Source organism: Mastigoproctus giganteus, chromosome 12 (assembly GCF_048544385.1).
Source record: "Mastigoproctus giganteus isolate SK-2022 chromosome 12, ASM4854438v1, whole genome shotgun sequence".
NCBI classification, from domain to species: domain Eukaryota; kingdom Metazoa; phylum Arthropoda; class Arachnida; order Uropygi; family Thelyphonidae; genus Mastigoproctus; species Mastigoproctus giganteus.
The window spans coordinates 45,964,689-45,979,798 of NC_143586.1; the positions used below are offsets into that span (position 1 = coordinate 45,964,689).

Consider the following 15,110-nt stretch of genomic DNA (forward strand, 5'->3'; position numbering starts at 1 on the left):
AACTTTCCGTTAGGCACGATGTCTAATACTCTACTGAGTGATGACTAGACTTCGGATAAATGCATATAACGCAAATATTACAAGCAATATACTTGGTCATTTTTTAAAATGTTGATCTCGGAACTAAGTAACAAGTCACTGTACTGAAACTAAATTAGCGTGCGAGAAAATTTCACTGAGCGTGGGAAAATTTCTCAAGTCGGCGTGGGAAACGTTTTAATGCTGTTTTGCTATTCATTTTCAAGCTATCGACTCCATCAAATGAAACGATTGCATTATGTCAAAAATGTAATCTGTAAAAGAGCGTTATAGTGATCTGTGACAGCGTTATAGTCAGATACGGGTTATAATATAAGAACAGCGTTATAGCGAATCAGCGTATAGCGAACCGCGTTATAACGGGGGCCTGCTGTATATATATATATATATATATATATATATATATATATATATATATATATAGAGCCTATTGTCTTCATGTCTAACCATTCCTTCCTCTTAATAACTGAATGAATTTTCACGATAATTTATATTTGGCTCTTTCAGGAAGATTTTTTAAGCCATCTCAAATTTCATTAAAATTGGACCAATAGAAGTGCAGTAATTATTATTTCTTTTTTTTTTTTTTTTTTTTTCATCCCATGTTACATAGTCTATCCATATGAATGGATGATATGCCAGATGTGCAGAAAAGAAATGTCCTTGGTTTGAATACAAACTTTCTGTTTTTGATAAGTTTAATTAGCAGTTTACTAAATACAGTAAAGAGTCAAATATTATGACCACATACCCACCATGGGTAGGTGGGCTGCCTTTTGCCATAACAACCACTTGCAGTTGGTGTGGCTTGCACTTGGTGTGGACACCTTCCAAGACTGTGGAAGGTGTCCTCAGGTATCCTGGACCAGCTGGACAGAAGGACCTCCTGTAGCTTGGAATGGAGTGAGGCACTAGCATTTACTGGTGAATGCTGCATTCCACCTCGTCCCACAAATGTTCAATGGGATTGATGTCAGGGAATTTGGCGTCATTCCTGCACAATGCAGGTCTTGTGACATGGCGTATTGTCTTGTCTTATTGAAAGATTCCAGTGCCATCTGGTTATACAGGCACCATGTAAGGTAAAGCTTGGTCCAAAACAATGCCAGGATAGGATCTGGCTTTGGTGTGTTCAGTGGAGACGAGGGAATGTCCATGAACCCCCCCCTCCCCAAACCATGATGCTACTGGCCTGTTTTTGTTGAACTGTGCAGTTTTATTGCAACTGTTCACCAGCTCACTGTCGAACATGCACCTGTCCATTCGAATGATAGAGCTGGAACTTTAATTCATCAGACCAGGCAACTCTTTTCCAGTTGTAAAATGTCCAGGAATGTTGCTCTCATGCCCACAGCAGGCAGAGGTGCTGATGACGGTTGGTCGATATGGGCACATGAACGGGTTGCCTACTCTGTAGGCCTATCTGCAAGAGCCTCTGCTGGATGATGTGCTTATAAACGTTTCTCTGTGTGCCCTCGTTACAGTCTGCAATTAATTGAGGGATTGTGAGCCATCTGTTCTCCTGGACAGAATGTGCCAACCACTATTCACCTCGACTGTCAACCAGTGGTAGTCTGCCCATGCTGCCATGTGTGGGTATGGCCCTTTGGATCATTTTTGCCCCACCATCACTAACACAATCCTTAAACAACTGACTTTGCCTGTGGTTGCTGATATGCGGGTCCCTGCCTTCTTAACGCCACAAATCATCCCCCCCATTCAAACTCTGTTAGGTACTACCTGTGCCATCACTATACATGCAGTGCCAATTGATGATATTACTCCCAGGTGCTGTGAGATGCATCCACTCGTGGAGACAAGGATGGTTATAATGTTTTGGCTTATGAGTGTACATAAATCATGAATTATTATTTTCTTATTATATTAATCACAGTAGAAGCATAAAGTGTGTGTTATCTTTCATTTGTAATTAAAATCCAGAAGGAAATGAGTAAAGTACATTACATTACGAAAACTACATGTTGTAGCCATATTGCTGGATATATTTTTTGTTGCCTTGTGCTGATTGAAGGAATGGATTGGAAGGAAGGAATGGAAAATATGAGGTACAATCTGAGGTATGTGTGTAGGCGTTTATTTTATTAAATCATAAAAGATTCATGGAATAAGTGTTGTATTTTAATTTTTATTGAGAATTCAGAGGAGATAAGTAAAATTTTCAACAAAAAAAAAAAAACATATTCTTATTGATTTAGTATACAAAATATTTTTCCTGATGCTTATTGCATAGGATATCATTATAACAGTTGGAAAATTTCAGAACAAACCCTATTTCCAGCAACCCTTGGGACCACATCTTTAGTGGATTAGTATTAATAGTGAAAGATGAGAAAAGCTACCCACCTCATCTGTCCATCCCCCTCTAATTTTTTTAACATTTTCTTAAATTTATTCCTGCCATGCTCCACTTCTTCATCACCAAATAGAAGTTTGTTCCAACGATTGGAGATGTGAAGATGTCTTTTATTCATAAAATGGAATAGAATTACAAAGTAAGTAATTACAGACCTGTCAGCATGACTTCCCTTCCAGGGAAGGTTTGTTTGTTTGTTATTTGGTTTTTAGGAGCATTAGCAGCTAAGGCCATATTGTTCCTGGGATATGCGGTGGTCATTCCCTGACCTTTCTGCATCCTCCGTATTTGGTGGTCACGGGCTCGAACCACGGTCTAATCAAGAAGCATGTGCTAAGCACTGCTGCTCCTGCCCACCTGGCTACGGAGGCGCCTCCGGGGAAGGTAATGTAGTCAGTGGTTAAAGATACATTGCAGAATCATCTTGACTTGAATGTGCAGTTATACAGAAATCACAGGATAAAGGTACCCTGTGATTTGATACTTTGATTGCATCAAACCTTTTGACACTCTTCCATATGAAAGGGGGATGGATAGGTTAACTGGGAAGTTTTTTTTTTTTTTTTTTTTGCTGATGCTGTATAAGCATCAGCAAATTTGATTCTATAAATCTGCTGATTCTACTAACCAGTGATCATGTCTAATGAGCACCTACTTATTTTACTTTACAATGGGCTTACGATTGTCACTGACTGGACTATGTAGTCCTTCCTCTCAGCCAATAGAGGTGTTTGTAAATGTGGTAGATGCGTGTTTTGTTTTTGCATCCTTTAGTTGAGGTGATTTTTTGTGTTGTGCTTATTTGACATAAATTTATATAAAACTATTACAATTTCCATTATAAAAATGACCTTTTAAAGAGATAAATATCTTAGTTATATAATAAAAATTTCAACTTCTGAGGTCTTGGCATGAATTACCAAAAAACGTGTTATTAGGTTCACATTATGATATTTTAACGATATGATGGGGTCTCTGGAACAAATTCATATCGTAGAGCAGGGGTCCACTGTAAAGTGTTTATTAATGATCAATACTTCAGCTAATATTAGTAGTAGCATCCCCAGTGGGGATGCAAGCACTAATAAGACAACCATTTGTTATCTCTTTTGCTGCTTCTTTTAACATAATTGGATAGCTTCTATCATCCCTAGATGCTTTGTTTACTTTTAGATTTCAACAATTTCTGCTCCACTTCCTTCTCAGTTATCAAAAAATCATTTAGCTCTCAGTGTAATTTGTTATACTTCTGGTATTGTCATCCCTAAATGCTTCTTCATGCATGAATATAGATGCAGAATATTTATTCAGTTTATCAGCAATCTGAACAGTATCATCAATAGTTATGCTATTCATATTCAGTGGACCAATGTGTTTCATTCCTTTACTTTTAGTTTTAACATAAGCAAAGTAATTTTTGCTACTTTTCCTCATAGACCGGCGTTCGAGCCCGTGTCCACCAAATACGGAGGATGTGGAAAGGTCAGGGAATGACCACCGCATATCCCTGGAGCAATATGTCCTTAGTTGCTAATGCGTCTAAAAACCAAATAACAAACAAACAAGCTACTTTTCTTCATATTCTTAGTCACAGACTTCTCATAATCTGCCTTAACTTGCCTAACCCCCCCTTTAGCGATGTGGATGCAGTCTAGTTTATATCTGCTCTTGGTTTTCCTGTTGATCTATAATCATCCCATGCATTTGTCTTATTTGCCACCAGTATCATCTGACAATTCATTTTTGTCTAAACCTTGAACAGTTTCTCTTATTTGGTTTAAAAATCTTAGTAGCTTCTGTGATTTGTGTTTAGATCTGTGTTTAGGTTTGCCATTGATAACTGTATCAGTTTGTCTCACTGAAAAGGATTTAAAACTGTCAGAGGCCATTGTAGTTGTCACCTTTATTAAAAGCAAATTCTCTTCCCTTTACAGTTGTTAAAGATATAACAACTGTAAAATCTCCTTGATCTGGAGATTCTTAATGCATGAAGAGTCATTAGCAATGACTTGCAAGAGTATTGCTCTTTCTCATTGCCTCTCTAATATGCTAATACAAAAAATAGTCATTCAATACATCTAGAAAGGCCACTGTGTGTATTACCATCCAACAAGTTCCAGTCAATAGCTGGAAAGCTAAAATCCTCCATCATAAGACTCATTTACTGGCCCATTCCATTTGTCTGTATAGTTCAATATCTGTACAGTTCTTTGTCCTATAATGTAATCCTACCCTTATTTTTGCTTTCCCCGTACTTATATCAATAGACTGACTCAACATTATACTGGTTGCCCACTTCAACCAGTACACTGACCTAGAATATATTTGCTTCCTTATCAAGTGCATTCCTCCCCCCTCCCACTGCACTCCCATCCCTGTCTGTCCTTTCCCCTCAACGTGGGCACCTGTACGTGGTGAGGGGACCTCCCAGTGACGCTGCTGGGTTTCCAGATTAGCATCACTGGGATCTAACGCCCATACCTTGGTTTCAGGGTTACATCTTTGAAATCCGGCGTGTGCAGCCGTGCGCCGCGACCCGTGGAAGCGGAAAGGGGGATCCTGGTGGTTGAGGGGCCCAGCTTCAATACACCACTTTGGCCCCTGCTTCGACGAGACGGGTGGTCCCGGACCGGCTCGACTGGGATCAATCGGCAGGTGGTATTATACTGCTAGGGTCAACTGCGTTCCAATAAGTCTCCCTCCCTATGGTCCTGGGACGGGATAAAGACTTATTGGTAACGTGGGTATGGTGTTCTAAGCGAACTCAGCGTCCCATTCGTGTACGCAGTACCTGCTAGTTCACGAGTGGGCGTCCCCTCGTAGGGCTCCGTGGTGGGTGAGGTACTTAGGCATCAGACATTTTCTCTTTACTCATATGAGTAATTTAAATCTTTCTTCTGGGGCCCCAACAAGGCCCCTACCTAATCGAAATGATGACGCAGAAAACACCTCTGCAAAAAGAGCCAGGACTGAGGATACACCATCATCAGTGACACCGCTTTTCCTCATTCTCCATTCCACCGGAGAGCAGTCCATTGGGAAGATGTCACCCTTCTTTATCCAGAAAGGATTAGAAGGGTTGGCAGGTTCACCTAAAACTGTAAAAAGACTGCGTTCTGGCGACCTTTTGGTCGAAGCTTCTACCACCAAGCAAGCGGAAAAAATCATAAAGTCTACATCCATAGGGGGAATACCTATCGTCGTAACCCCTCACAAAACTTTAAATTCTTCACGTGGTGTCATATCAGAGTGGGACCTTCTTCATGTTTCTGAAGAAGAGATCTGCTCTGAATTAAAAGAACAAGGAGTGACAGCTGTCAAAAGAATATCAATGAGAAAGGATGGGAATCTCGTCCCTACCCGAGTTCTCATCCTAACGTTTAACACCCCACGGCCTCCAAGTTCCATCAAAGCAGGCTATCTAAACTGCCCAGTGAGGATTTATATCCCAAACCCACTGCGGTGTTTTAGATGCCAAAAATATGGCCACTCACAAACATCTTGTCGTGGTAACCCTGCCTGTGCTCGATGTGGTGTGAAAGACCACGAGAGCAAGGAATGTACAGCTCCAAAACCCACCTGTGTCAACTGCCAAGGTGAGCACCCCGCCTACTCAAGAGCATGCCAGCGGTGGAAGGACGAAAAAGAAATCCAAAAATTGAAAACAGAGCTGAATATTTCCTACCCAGAGGCCAGAAAACGTATCCAACCAGTAAATAGCGGGAAACCTTCATATGCCCAGAAGGTTTCTGCTAAGAGCACTATCGGGACACAAACTGAGATGACTATACCACCAAGAGAGTCATTCACCCCGATTGCACGCTATTTATTGAGTTCTCAAAAGCCCACCAAAAAAACACAGTCAGTTGCCACTCCTATATCCATACCTCCTAGTGCTCCACCACTACCAAAACCAAGTGGTAAAGAGCCTCAAGTAACAACAGAAAGAATGGATGTAGAGAACAAGGAGGTACAGGATGAATCAGTCTTGGAACTCTTTGCGGAGGAGGAAATGGACACGGGACAGCGTCCATTCTTCCCCAAAAAAGACAAATCCAAGACTGATAAAAGTAAGCCCTCAGCACCTCGGAAGCCGCCTGATGGACCCACCAAGCCAAAATAATGGCTAAATTCCTACAATGGAATTGTTGTGGATTCCGACGAAATACAGATGACATCAAGGCACTCCTGCAAAAGCACGAGCCAGTTTGCTTTTGCTTGCAGGAGACTTATTTAAAGGCAAATGATGATCCCACCATGCATAACATCACAATCTTTCGTAAGGATAGAATTGCGGATGGTCCTGCCCATGGAGGAGTGGCTATCCTTGTGAATAATCAGACCGCAGTTCAGCCCTTGCTAATTACAACCAGCATAGAGGCTGTTGCAATTCGCCTTACAGTGGGATTCCTATTAACGGTCTGCTCTATTTATTTGCCACCTGGGACTGACATCTCCCAGGAAGACCTTGATGATCTTGTAACGCAGTTGCCTCCCCCTTTCTTACTTCTTGGGGATTTTAATGGACATAACACCCTGTGGCGTAGTGTTAACATCAACGGAAGGGGACGAGTCATAGAGCGTATGCTCAATGACAATGACCTTTCCCTTCTGAATACTGGAAAAAACACCTTCTTCCACATGCCTACCCGTACTTTTTCTGCCATTGATCTCTCTATCTGCTCCCCTTCTCTACTCCCTTCACTCACTTGGGAAGTGGAGGAGAATCCATACGGAAGCGATCACTTCCCTGTGATAACCTTGTTACACAGTGGGAGACCATGTCTTCCTTTCAGGTTACCACGGTGGAAGATTGATCAGGCTGACTGGTTTGCCTTCCAAAATCAGGCAAATTTTGATCTCAGTACCGTCAGCCAAGAGCCTATCAATGAAGCAGTAACGTACATCACAGAAGCTATCGTCCAAGCAGCTGCGAATGCAGTTCCAAAAACATCTGCCCGGTTTCCACCATTTCCCAAACCTTGGTGGAATTCCCAATGCACAACAGCAAAAAGGGCCCAAAACAAAGCGTGGGGGATATTCCGCCGATATCCTACCACAACGAACCTTATGGCCTTTAAACGCGCACGAGCTAAAGCACGCTATACCCGCCGTCAGAGTCAAAAGGAATCGTGGATCCGTTTTACATCATCTATTAACCAGTCTACCAACTCCAAGGTAGTCTGGGATAAAATCCGGAAAATGAAGGGAAAATATACATCCCACCCTTCTTCAATCCTAGATTATAATGGATGCACTATTGCAGATCCAACTGCAGTAGCCAATGCTCTTGGGGAAACATTCTCTAACATCTCCGCAACATCTTCCTATTCCCCAGAGTTCCTGGTCCTGAAACATAAAATCCAAAAACAGGCACTTGACTTCAAGTCCAAGGGCCTCTATCCCTACAACGGGGAATTCACTAGAGAGGAACTGAAAAGAGCTCTCACTCTTTCCAAAGCAAGTGCTGTTGGACCAGATGGCATCCATTATGAAATGATTAAACATCTTTCATCAAAATCTATGGATTATCTGCTCCTTCTATATAACAGAATCTTTATTGAAGGGCAGTTTCCGGATTCCTGGTGCAAGGCAATCGTTCTTGCCTTTCCTAAGCCAGGAAAGGATCCAAAAATCACCACCAATTATCGTCCTATTGCTCTGACTAGCTGTCTGTGCAAAGTCCTGGAGAGAATGGTCAATTCTCGTTTAATATGGTATTTAGAATCAAATGACCTTCTCTCCAATATCCAGTGCGGCTTCCGAAGGAACCGGTCCACTCTGGACCATCTTATTAGACTGGAAACATCCATCCGGGATGCTTTCCTAAAACGCGAACACTTGGTGTCAGTGTTTTTTGACATGGAGAAAGCGTATGACACAACTTGGAGATTTGGCATCTTAAAAGATCTGCATAGCCTGGGTCTCAGGGGACGACTCCCCATTTTTATTAAAAACTTTTTGGCCAACCGATCTTTCCAAGTTCGTGTGGGATCCTCACTCTCTCATTCCTTTAGTCAAGAGGAGGGAGTACCACAGGGATCAGTTTTAAGTGTCACGCTTTTCGCCATCAAAATAAATTCCATCACAGGACAACTTCCTCCTACCGTAAACAGTGCCCTCTATGTTGATGACTTTAGCATATTTTGTCAGTCATGCAACATGAGGGTTATTGAAAGACAACTGCAAAAATCCATTGATCGCCTCAACTCCTGGGCACTTGCAAATGGCTTCAGGTTCTCGCCGGAGAAGACCGTTTGCGTACACTTTTGTCGCAAGCGTAATCTTCATCCTGAACCTGAATTAAGGCTCGGACAAAATGCTATTCCAGTAGCAGCGGACACAAAATTCTTGGGACTCGTATTTGATCAAAAGCTGACCTTTCTGCACCACATCCGTCAACTTCGCACAAAGTGCACACGCGGGCTTAATATTCTCCGCTCGCTCTCCTCTACATCTTGGGGAGCAGACCGTTGCACGCTTCTTCGGCTTTACCGTGCACTTGTGCGATCCAAACTTGATTATGGGTCCCAGGTATATTCTTCAGCCAGAGACAGTGCCCTTCGATGGCTGGATCCTGTCCATCACCAGGCTCTTCGTGTCGCTACTGGAGCATATCGCACATCTCCTGTCCAGAGTTTATACGTCGAAGCAAACGAACCACCGTTATCGCTTCGACGTAAGCAGTTGTCTTTAAACTATGCTCTAAAGTTGAAATCCCTGCCAGACCATCCTACGTGGACATCCGTTTTTGAGCCACGTTGGGAAAACTTATATAATACCCGTCAGACTGCCAACCGACCTTTTGGCATTCGTGTCCAAGAGCTACTCAGAGAGTTTAACATCATGGTAGACAAGGTTGCACAAACACCAAAAGAAACTCTTCCACCCTGGCATGCTCATACTCCATCGTGCGACTTTTCCCTTAAGAAATGGGTAAAGTCTGAGACCTCATCATCTGTCTACCAGCATCTCTTTTCTGCACATCGAGCTGAGAACTCCGACTTCCTGCCCGTCTACACAGACGGCTCGAAGTCTGAATCGTTCGTTGGATCTGCTGTTGTGTTCCCGGACACTATAATATCTCAGCAGATTCTTCCCGAATCCAGCATATACACTGCAGAGCTGCATGCTATAGAGTTAGCCTTGGATCACATTCGAATTTCTCAATGCCAAAGGTCAATAATATACTCTGATTCTTTGAGTGTATTACAGGCTTTATTATCTTTGAGACGCAGCTGTCATCCAGTTCTCTCTCGGGTTCAGCAGAAGATATATTCTCTTCATAAATATAAATTTGATATTCGCTTCTGCTGGATTCCTAGCCATATTGGGATAAAGGGAAATGATTTGGCTGACACTGCAGCCAAATCAGCAGCTCCCACTAACAATCGTTGCCTGTCAGTCCCCTATACAGACTACAGGCAAATAATACGAGAAAATATATATTCCCAATGGCAAGAACTATGGCATAGAGAGAGAACAAATAAATTATACCAAATAAAGCCTCTAATACAAACATGGCAGTCCAGTCTGCGCAGGAATCGGAGCGAGGAAGTTGTTCTTGCCCGACTCCGCATAGGACACAGTCATCTGACACATTCGTTTCTGCTGAGGGCGGATGATCCTCCTATGTGCGAGCAATGCGACACCATTTTATCCGTTAAACATATTTTATATGACTGTCCCAGTTTTAGTAATGCTCGTTTTATCGCTTTTAACCATCTGACTGAGCCTTATACACTCAGTCAGATTTTATCCGACAATGACCACGTGTCTGCTATTTTTAGTTTCCCGAAATCAGTAAACCTTTTTAACCATATTTAAAAAATCTTTTTATTTTTACCTTGTTTACTGCTATTCGTCTTTTAAAATATATACGTGGCTTTTATACCCTGACTTAGTGACCTAATTCGTTAGGTCACTGAAAGCTTTTTATCACTTTCATGACAAGGTTTTGGCGCATTATAGCCTTAGTTGCTGATGCGCCAATAAAACTAAACTAAACTAAACTAAACAAAACAAATCTGTCCTTTCTGTGCCCATTGCACTCACCATATTTTTTTCAATATCCCTACAATGTTTGCATTTTATAACGTAACCAATACTTCAGATTCATTAAGTTTATTTATTATAAATTTGATGAATTCCTTGCATTAGTGTACAGTAGCATTAGTAGTATATGTGTTATAACTGTGGCTCCCAGTTACACCAAGTTATGACTGGGAGCTATATGATTTTTGATAATTGAGAAAATAAAATGGAAGACAAATTGTTTAAACTAGACATAAGGCAGATGGATCTATTTAATTATATTAAAGAAGCAACAAAAGAGGAAAACCAACATTTGGCCATAATTATGAGAGTATCCATGGTTTTGGGGAAGGTACCTATTGATGTACAAAGTTTGGAGATGTACAAAAGTCTCTCTTTAAAGGGTGCAGTGAGTAATTATAGCCTATTTTCTTGGTTTCTCTTCCAGGAAAAATTATGGAGTCAGTATTTAAAGATGTATCCAGTCAGAATCATCATGGCTGCAATGTGTAGCTTGCAGAAATTGCAGCATGAATTTGTTAAGCAGGAGAGCTTGTCTGTCCAATGTGATTAACTTCTATTATGCAGTAACAAAAGACTGGGTGCAAAAAAAAAAAAAAAAAAAACATTTTGACATCATATACTTAGATTTCTGCAAAGCTTTAGACACTGTTCCACATGAAATAGTGCTGTACAAATGGAAGCAACATGACACTGGGAACAAATTAATCTGGATGAAGCAATGGCTGAGTGTCAGAAGACAGGATGATTATAAATGGGCACTGCTCTTCTTGGAGAATTGTTATTAATTGCACTCCTCAGTGTTCAACGCTGGGACCCTTACTTTTTTTTCAATATTTTTTAAAGATATTGATGACAACATATCAAGGTATACTATTGCAACGAGACCTTGAATGATTAGGAAGATGGAGTGAGAAGTGGCAATTAAAGTTTGACATTGATTAATCTAAGGTACTTCATATGTAATCTGAGAATAACACCTTGAATGTAGTACAGCCCAACCAGTTGGATTGTACCACATTCAAGGTGATGGCGGTCAGTGAAAGAGACCTAGGAGTAATTGTACAGTCTGATATGAAGTTCTCTGAGCAGTGCAAACATGCTGCTGGAATAGCTCATGCAGTTCTGTCAATGATATATGTAAATTTTGCCATCAGGGACAGGTTGGAGTTTATTCCATTGTATAAAGCAATGGTTAGGCTATGTCTTGAATATGCAAACAGGTCTGTATGCCTCAATTTTAAGAAGGATATGGAATTGCTGGAATAGGTTCAGAAGAATAACAAGTTTAGTCAAGAACACAAATATCTCAAAGTAAAAGTGCAAGTTTAGTCAAGAACACAAGTATCTCAAAGTAAAAGGAATAGTTTCACTAGAGTTTCCTAAGCATAGACATTGAAATTGAAAGAATATCCATGAAGAACAACAAGGGTATTTTTTAAAGGTAACAAAACTGAAAGTCATCAGCTTAAAGTGTTTCTCTTCAAGAACATGTCCCAGAAACTGTTTCTTTTTTCGTTTTAAAAACACAATTTGGCTTATGCGATTGTTGTGTCTGTGTTCCCACCCTAAATAACATTGCTGTTTACAGTCCACTCAAAGCCAAATTTATCACAAACATAATTACCCTCCTGATTTGGGTGCTAAAGTTCTCTGATGATGGATAAGAGAGGGTAGGGAATAATTTTATCTATCATTTTGATCTGATCCAAGCCAAATTTACAATTAAATACTGTTGGGGAGAGTGCATTCTGACATGGCGAGGTACTTTTGTTTTGATCCACCATCTTGAAACAAGATGACCATCACTCTAAATACAGGTGCACTCTGAAACGTTTCTGTTTACAGTTCAATTGAAACTGTATTTACATACACAGTTGTTTAGTTCCATTACTATTTCAACTAGACTTCATCAGTTTCTGAACTCTATAATGCTAATGCTAGTCAGATTATTTGACAACCTGACTAGTATTATCTGTTAACTCAGAACCTAGCACTTTTTTCTGAATTGCTGTTATCTGCCAGTATTTGTTACAAAAAAAAAAAAAATCATCAGTGTAATATAAAAGTAACTATGATACCTACTCTCAGAAGAAAAGCTAAAACCCATTATTTTTTTCATTATATTTGGATAATAATAAAATGATAATATGGTGCAAAATAAGTATTTCCTTTCCTCCTTTTTATTTATTATCATGATTTGATTTTCATTTGAACACTCGTATGTTAGAGGTTAGATAGTAGATAGCAAAGTTGCACTTTGCCAAGTGTAACCCTAATGTTAACATAATATAGCTAAATTAAATTTTTCACAAATTCCTGCCTCCATCAGTTAAGTTATTATTGAAATGGTTCTGAAATATTAACACAATTTTTCAGTCAAAGTTTTACTTTACAGACTATAATGAAAGACAAATGGATGAATATTGGCTATGAAGATGAAGAACTAAAGGCCATATGTGGAACCAGAGCCAGATCTTAATGATTCTAGAAGAATGGGTAAGTTGATCAGAAATTAAGCCCTTTTTTTTAATATGTGGCTTCTTTTATTTATGATAAATTGTCATATATCTCTGAGGCTAACAGTTATTGGAATTAAGCTTTACAGTCAACTGTCCTTTCTAGTTTCATTTCTAATAACAACAGATAAAATTATGAAAATAGTCCTAAACACTCTTGTAAACAAATCTGGTCTATTCTTTCCCGTGAAGAAAACTGAAAAGGAACACATGCATCTTTACTGTGAGATATGTTTATACAATTGCACTGTAGATAGCTCTTTCTCCCTCTGAAAACCAACTCAGAATATGGGGGGAGTGAAATGCACTATGGAGAAACATTTCAGTTTTGAATATATTGTATAACGCATTTCATGTTGGTGTTATTTCATCTTGAATTTGAAGCTCTTAGGATTTTCTTGGGACCAGGTTCTCTCCTAATTCTCTATTTTTATTAAATATAGTAATAGTATTTGGCATATAGTTGCAAGGAAGCCACAGGCTTTTGCTGCACTGGGCAAAAAAAAAAAAAAAAGAGTAGATAAGAACATACAAATTACCTGCTTCCTCCTCATGCAGGTACTATCCAGTTGACCTTTGAATTTATTCAAACTTATCAGCCTCAACTCACTGCAATGGGTACTTGTTCTAGCAATAAATGACTTGCTGGCTAAAAGAAAACTTCCTAAAATATAGTCTTAACCTTAAACCCCTGTAATTCGAATTAATGTCCTAGTTCTGGAATTCTTTATAACAGTGAAAATTCCACTCCATTAATTTTACTAATCCTTCTCAGTGCCTTATAAACTTCAATCAGGTCATCTATAAAGTGCCTAGTTTCCAAGCTCTGTAGCCCACATAATCAGTCTGTCCTTGTACGGTTGTCCTTTTCCAATCTTGCCAATACAGGCAACCCTCGTATAACACGGTAGTTAAGTTCCTATAAAATCTCGTGTAGTGCAAAACCATTTTATACGGAACTAAGAACCAGTACAAAAAGGGTGGGGTTACGTTCCAAAACCTAACAAAAATACACTTTTTTTTATAACTATCGGAAACTTAATTCTTATTAAAAAATAACCAACAACTTCTTACAAACTGTGTTACATATATGTCAGATAATGTACGTTCATTTAATTTTTCTTCCTCTTCATCGCTGCTAAGCACAATCAAACGAGAAAGTTTTCTCTGTTTCAGAATATCATCACCTTCTGAACTTACTTCTGCAGCATCTAGATTTCATGTATCTTCTGCTCTCTTTAAAAATCAGTAATTTGGGTTTGTTTCCTTCTGCTTGATAGACCTTTGTATTTTTCATGGTATGGAGTAAAGCATTTTTGACCCTCCTTTTTGAACTTGTGCTTTTTTCAGTCGAAGGATCTGCATTCAAAAAATAAGATTCTAATTGCTCGGCTAAGTTTATGCCTTCCTGTATGCTTTTAGTGTAAAATTTGGAACTTCATTTTCATCTGTGCTATCATCCTCTGAATTGATTGTCTTCATTTAAATTTAAACTTTTTGCAATGTATGATACCTTTTCCCCTTTTTTTAAGACGATCCAAAATTTGTATCTTTCATTCTAGAGAAACAAAATTTCTTTTGAGTAGTGCTTTTTTACTTTCCTTACTTAGGCATAACTTAAGGCTGGAATTTAATTCACAACAAAGAAATTATTTCAATATGGTTCTTAAAAAACATAGTGATACATAGCGGAAAAATTTATAAACAATCAAATAAAAATGAAAATAACCTTACAAAAAAACCTCAAAAGTCACGAACTGCATGCTTCGAAGTCACAATTTTTAATGGTCTGAAAAAAACCATTAAAACAAGTTCAATAGTACAGAAGCTAATATGGGGATTTTCCAACAAAATAAAATCTAACTAATGGGAGTGCTGTGGCTCAAGGGAGAACTGAGGGGGCAGTTCCCCCCCCCCCCAGTGAATAATATTTCACCAAGAAATATCGGCGCCTCCGTAGCCAGGTGAGCAGGAGCAGCAGTGCATAGCACATGCTTCTTGAGGAGACTGGGGTTCGAGCCCGCAACCACCAAATACAGAAATGCGGAAGGGTCAGGGAATGACCACCGCATATCCCCGGAACAATATGGCCTTAGTTGCTAATGCCTTAAAGTCCTAGACCA

General features: G+C 39.7%; 1 protein-coding gene across 1 annotated transcript in view; it reads left to right on the top strand.

The window, feature by feature from the left end:
* LOC150077008 (MAP/microtubule affinity-regulating kinase 3-like) overlaps positions 1 to 15,110 on the top strand; it is a 392,997-nt gene that overhangs the window by 187,202 nt on the left and 190,685 nt on the right. Inside the window, 2 exon segments of the mRNA XM_090386570.1 lie at positions 12,867 to 12,920; positions 12,922 to 12,967. Of these exon segments, the coding sequence (XP_090242696.1) occupies positions 12,867 to 12,920; positions 12,922 to 12,967 (100 nt within the window).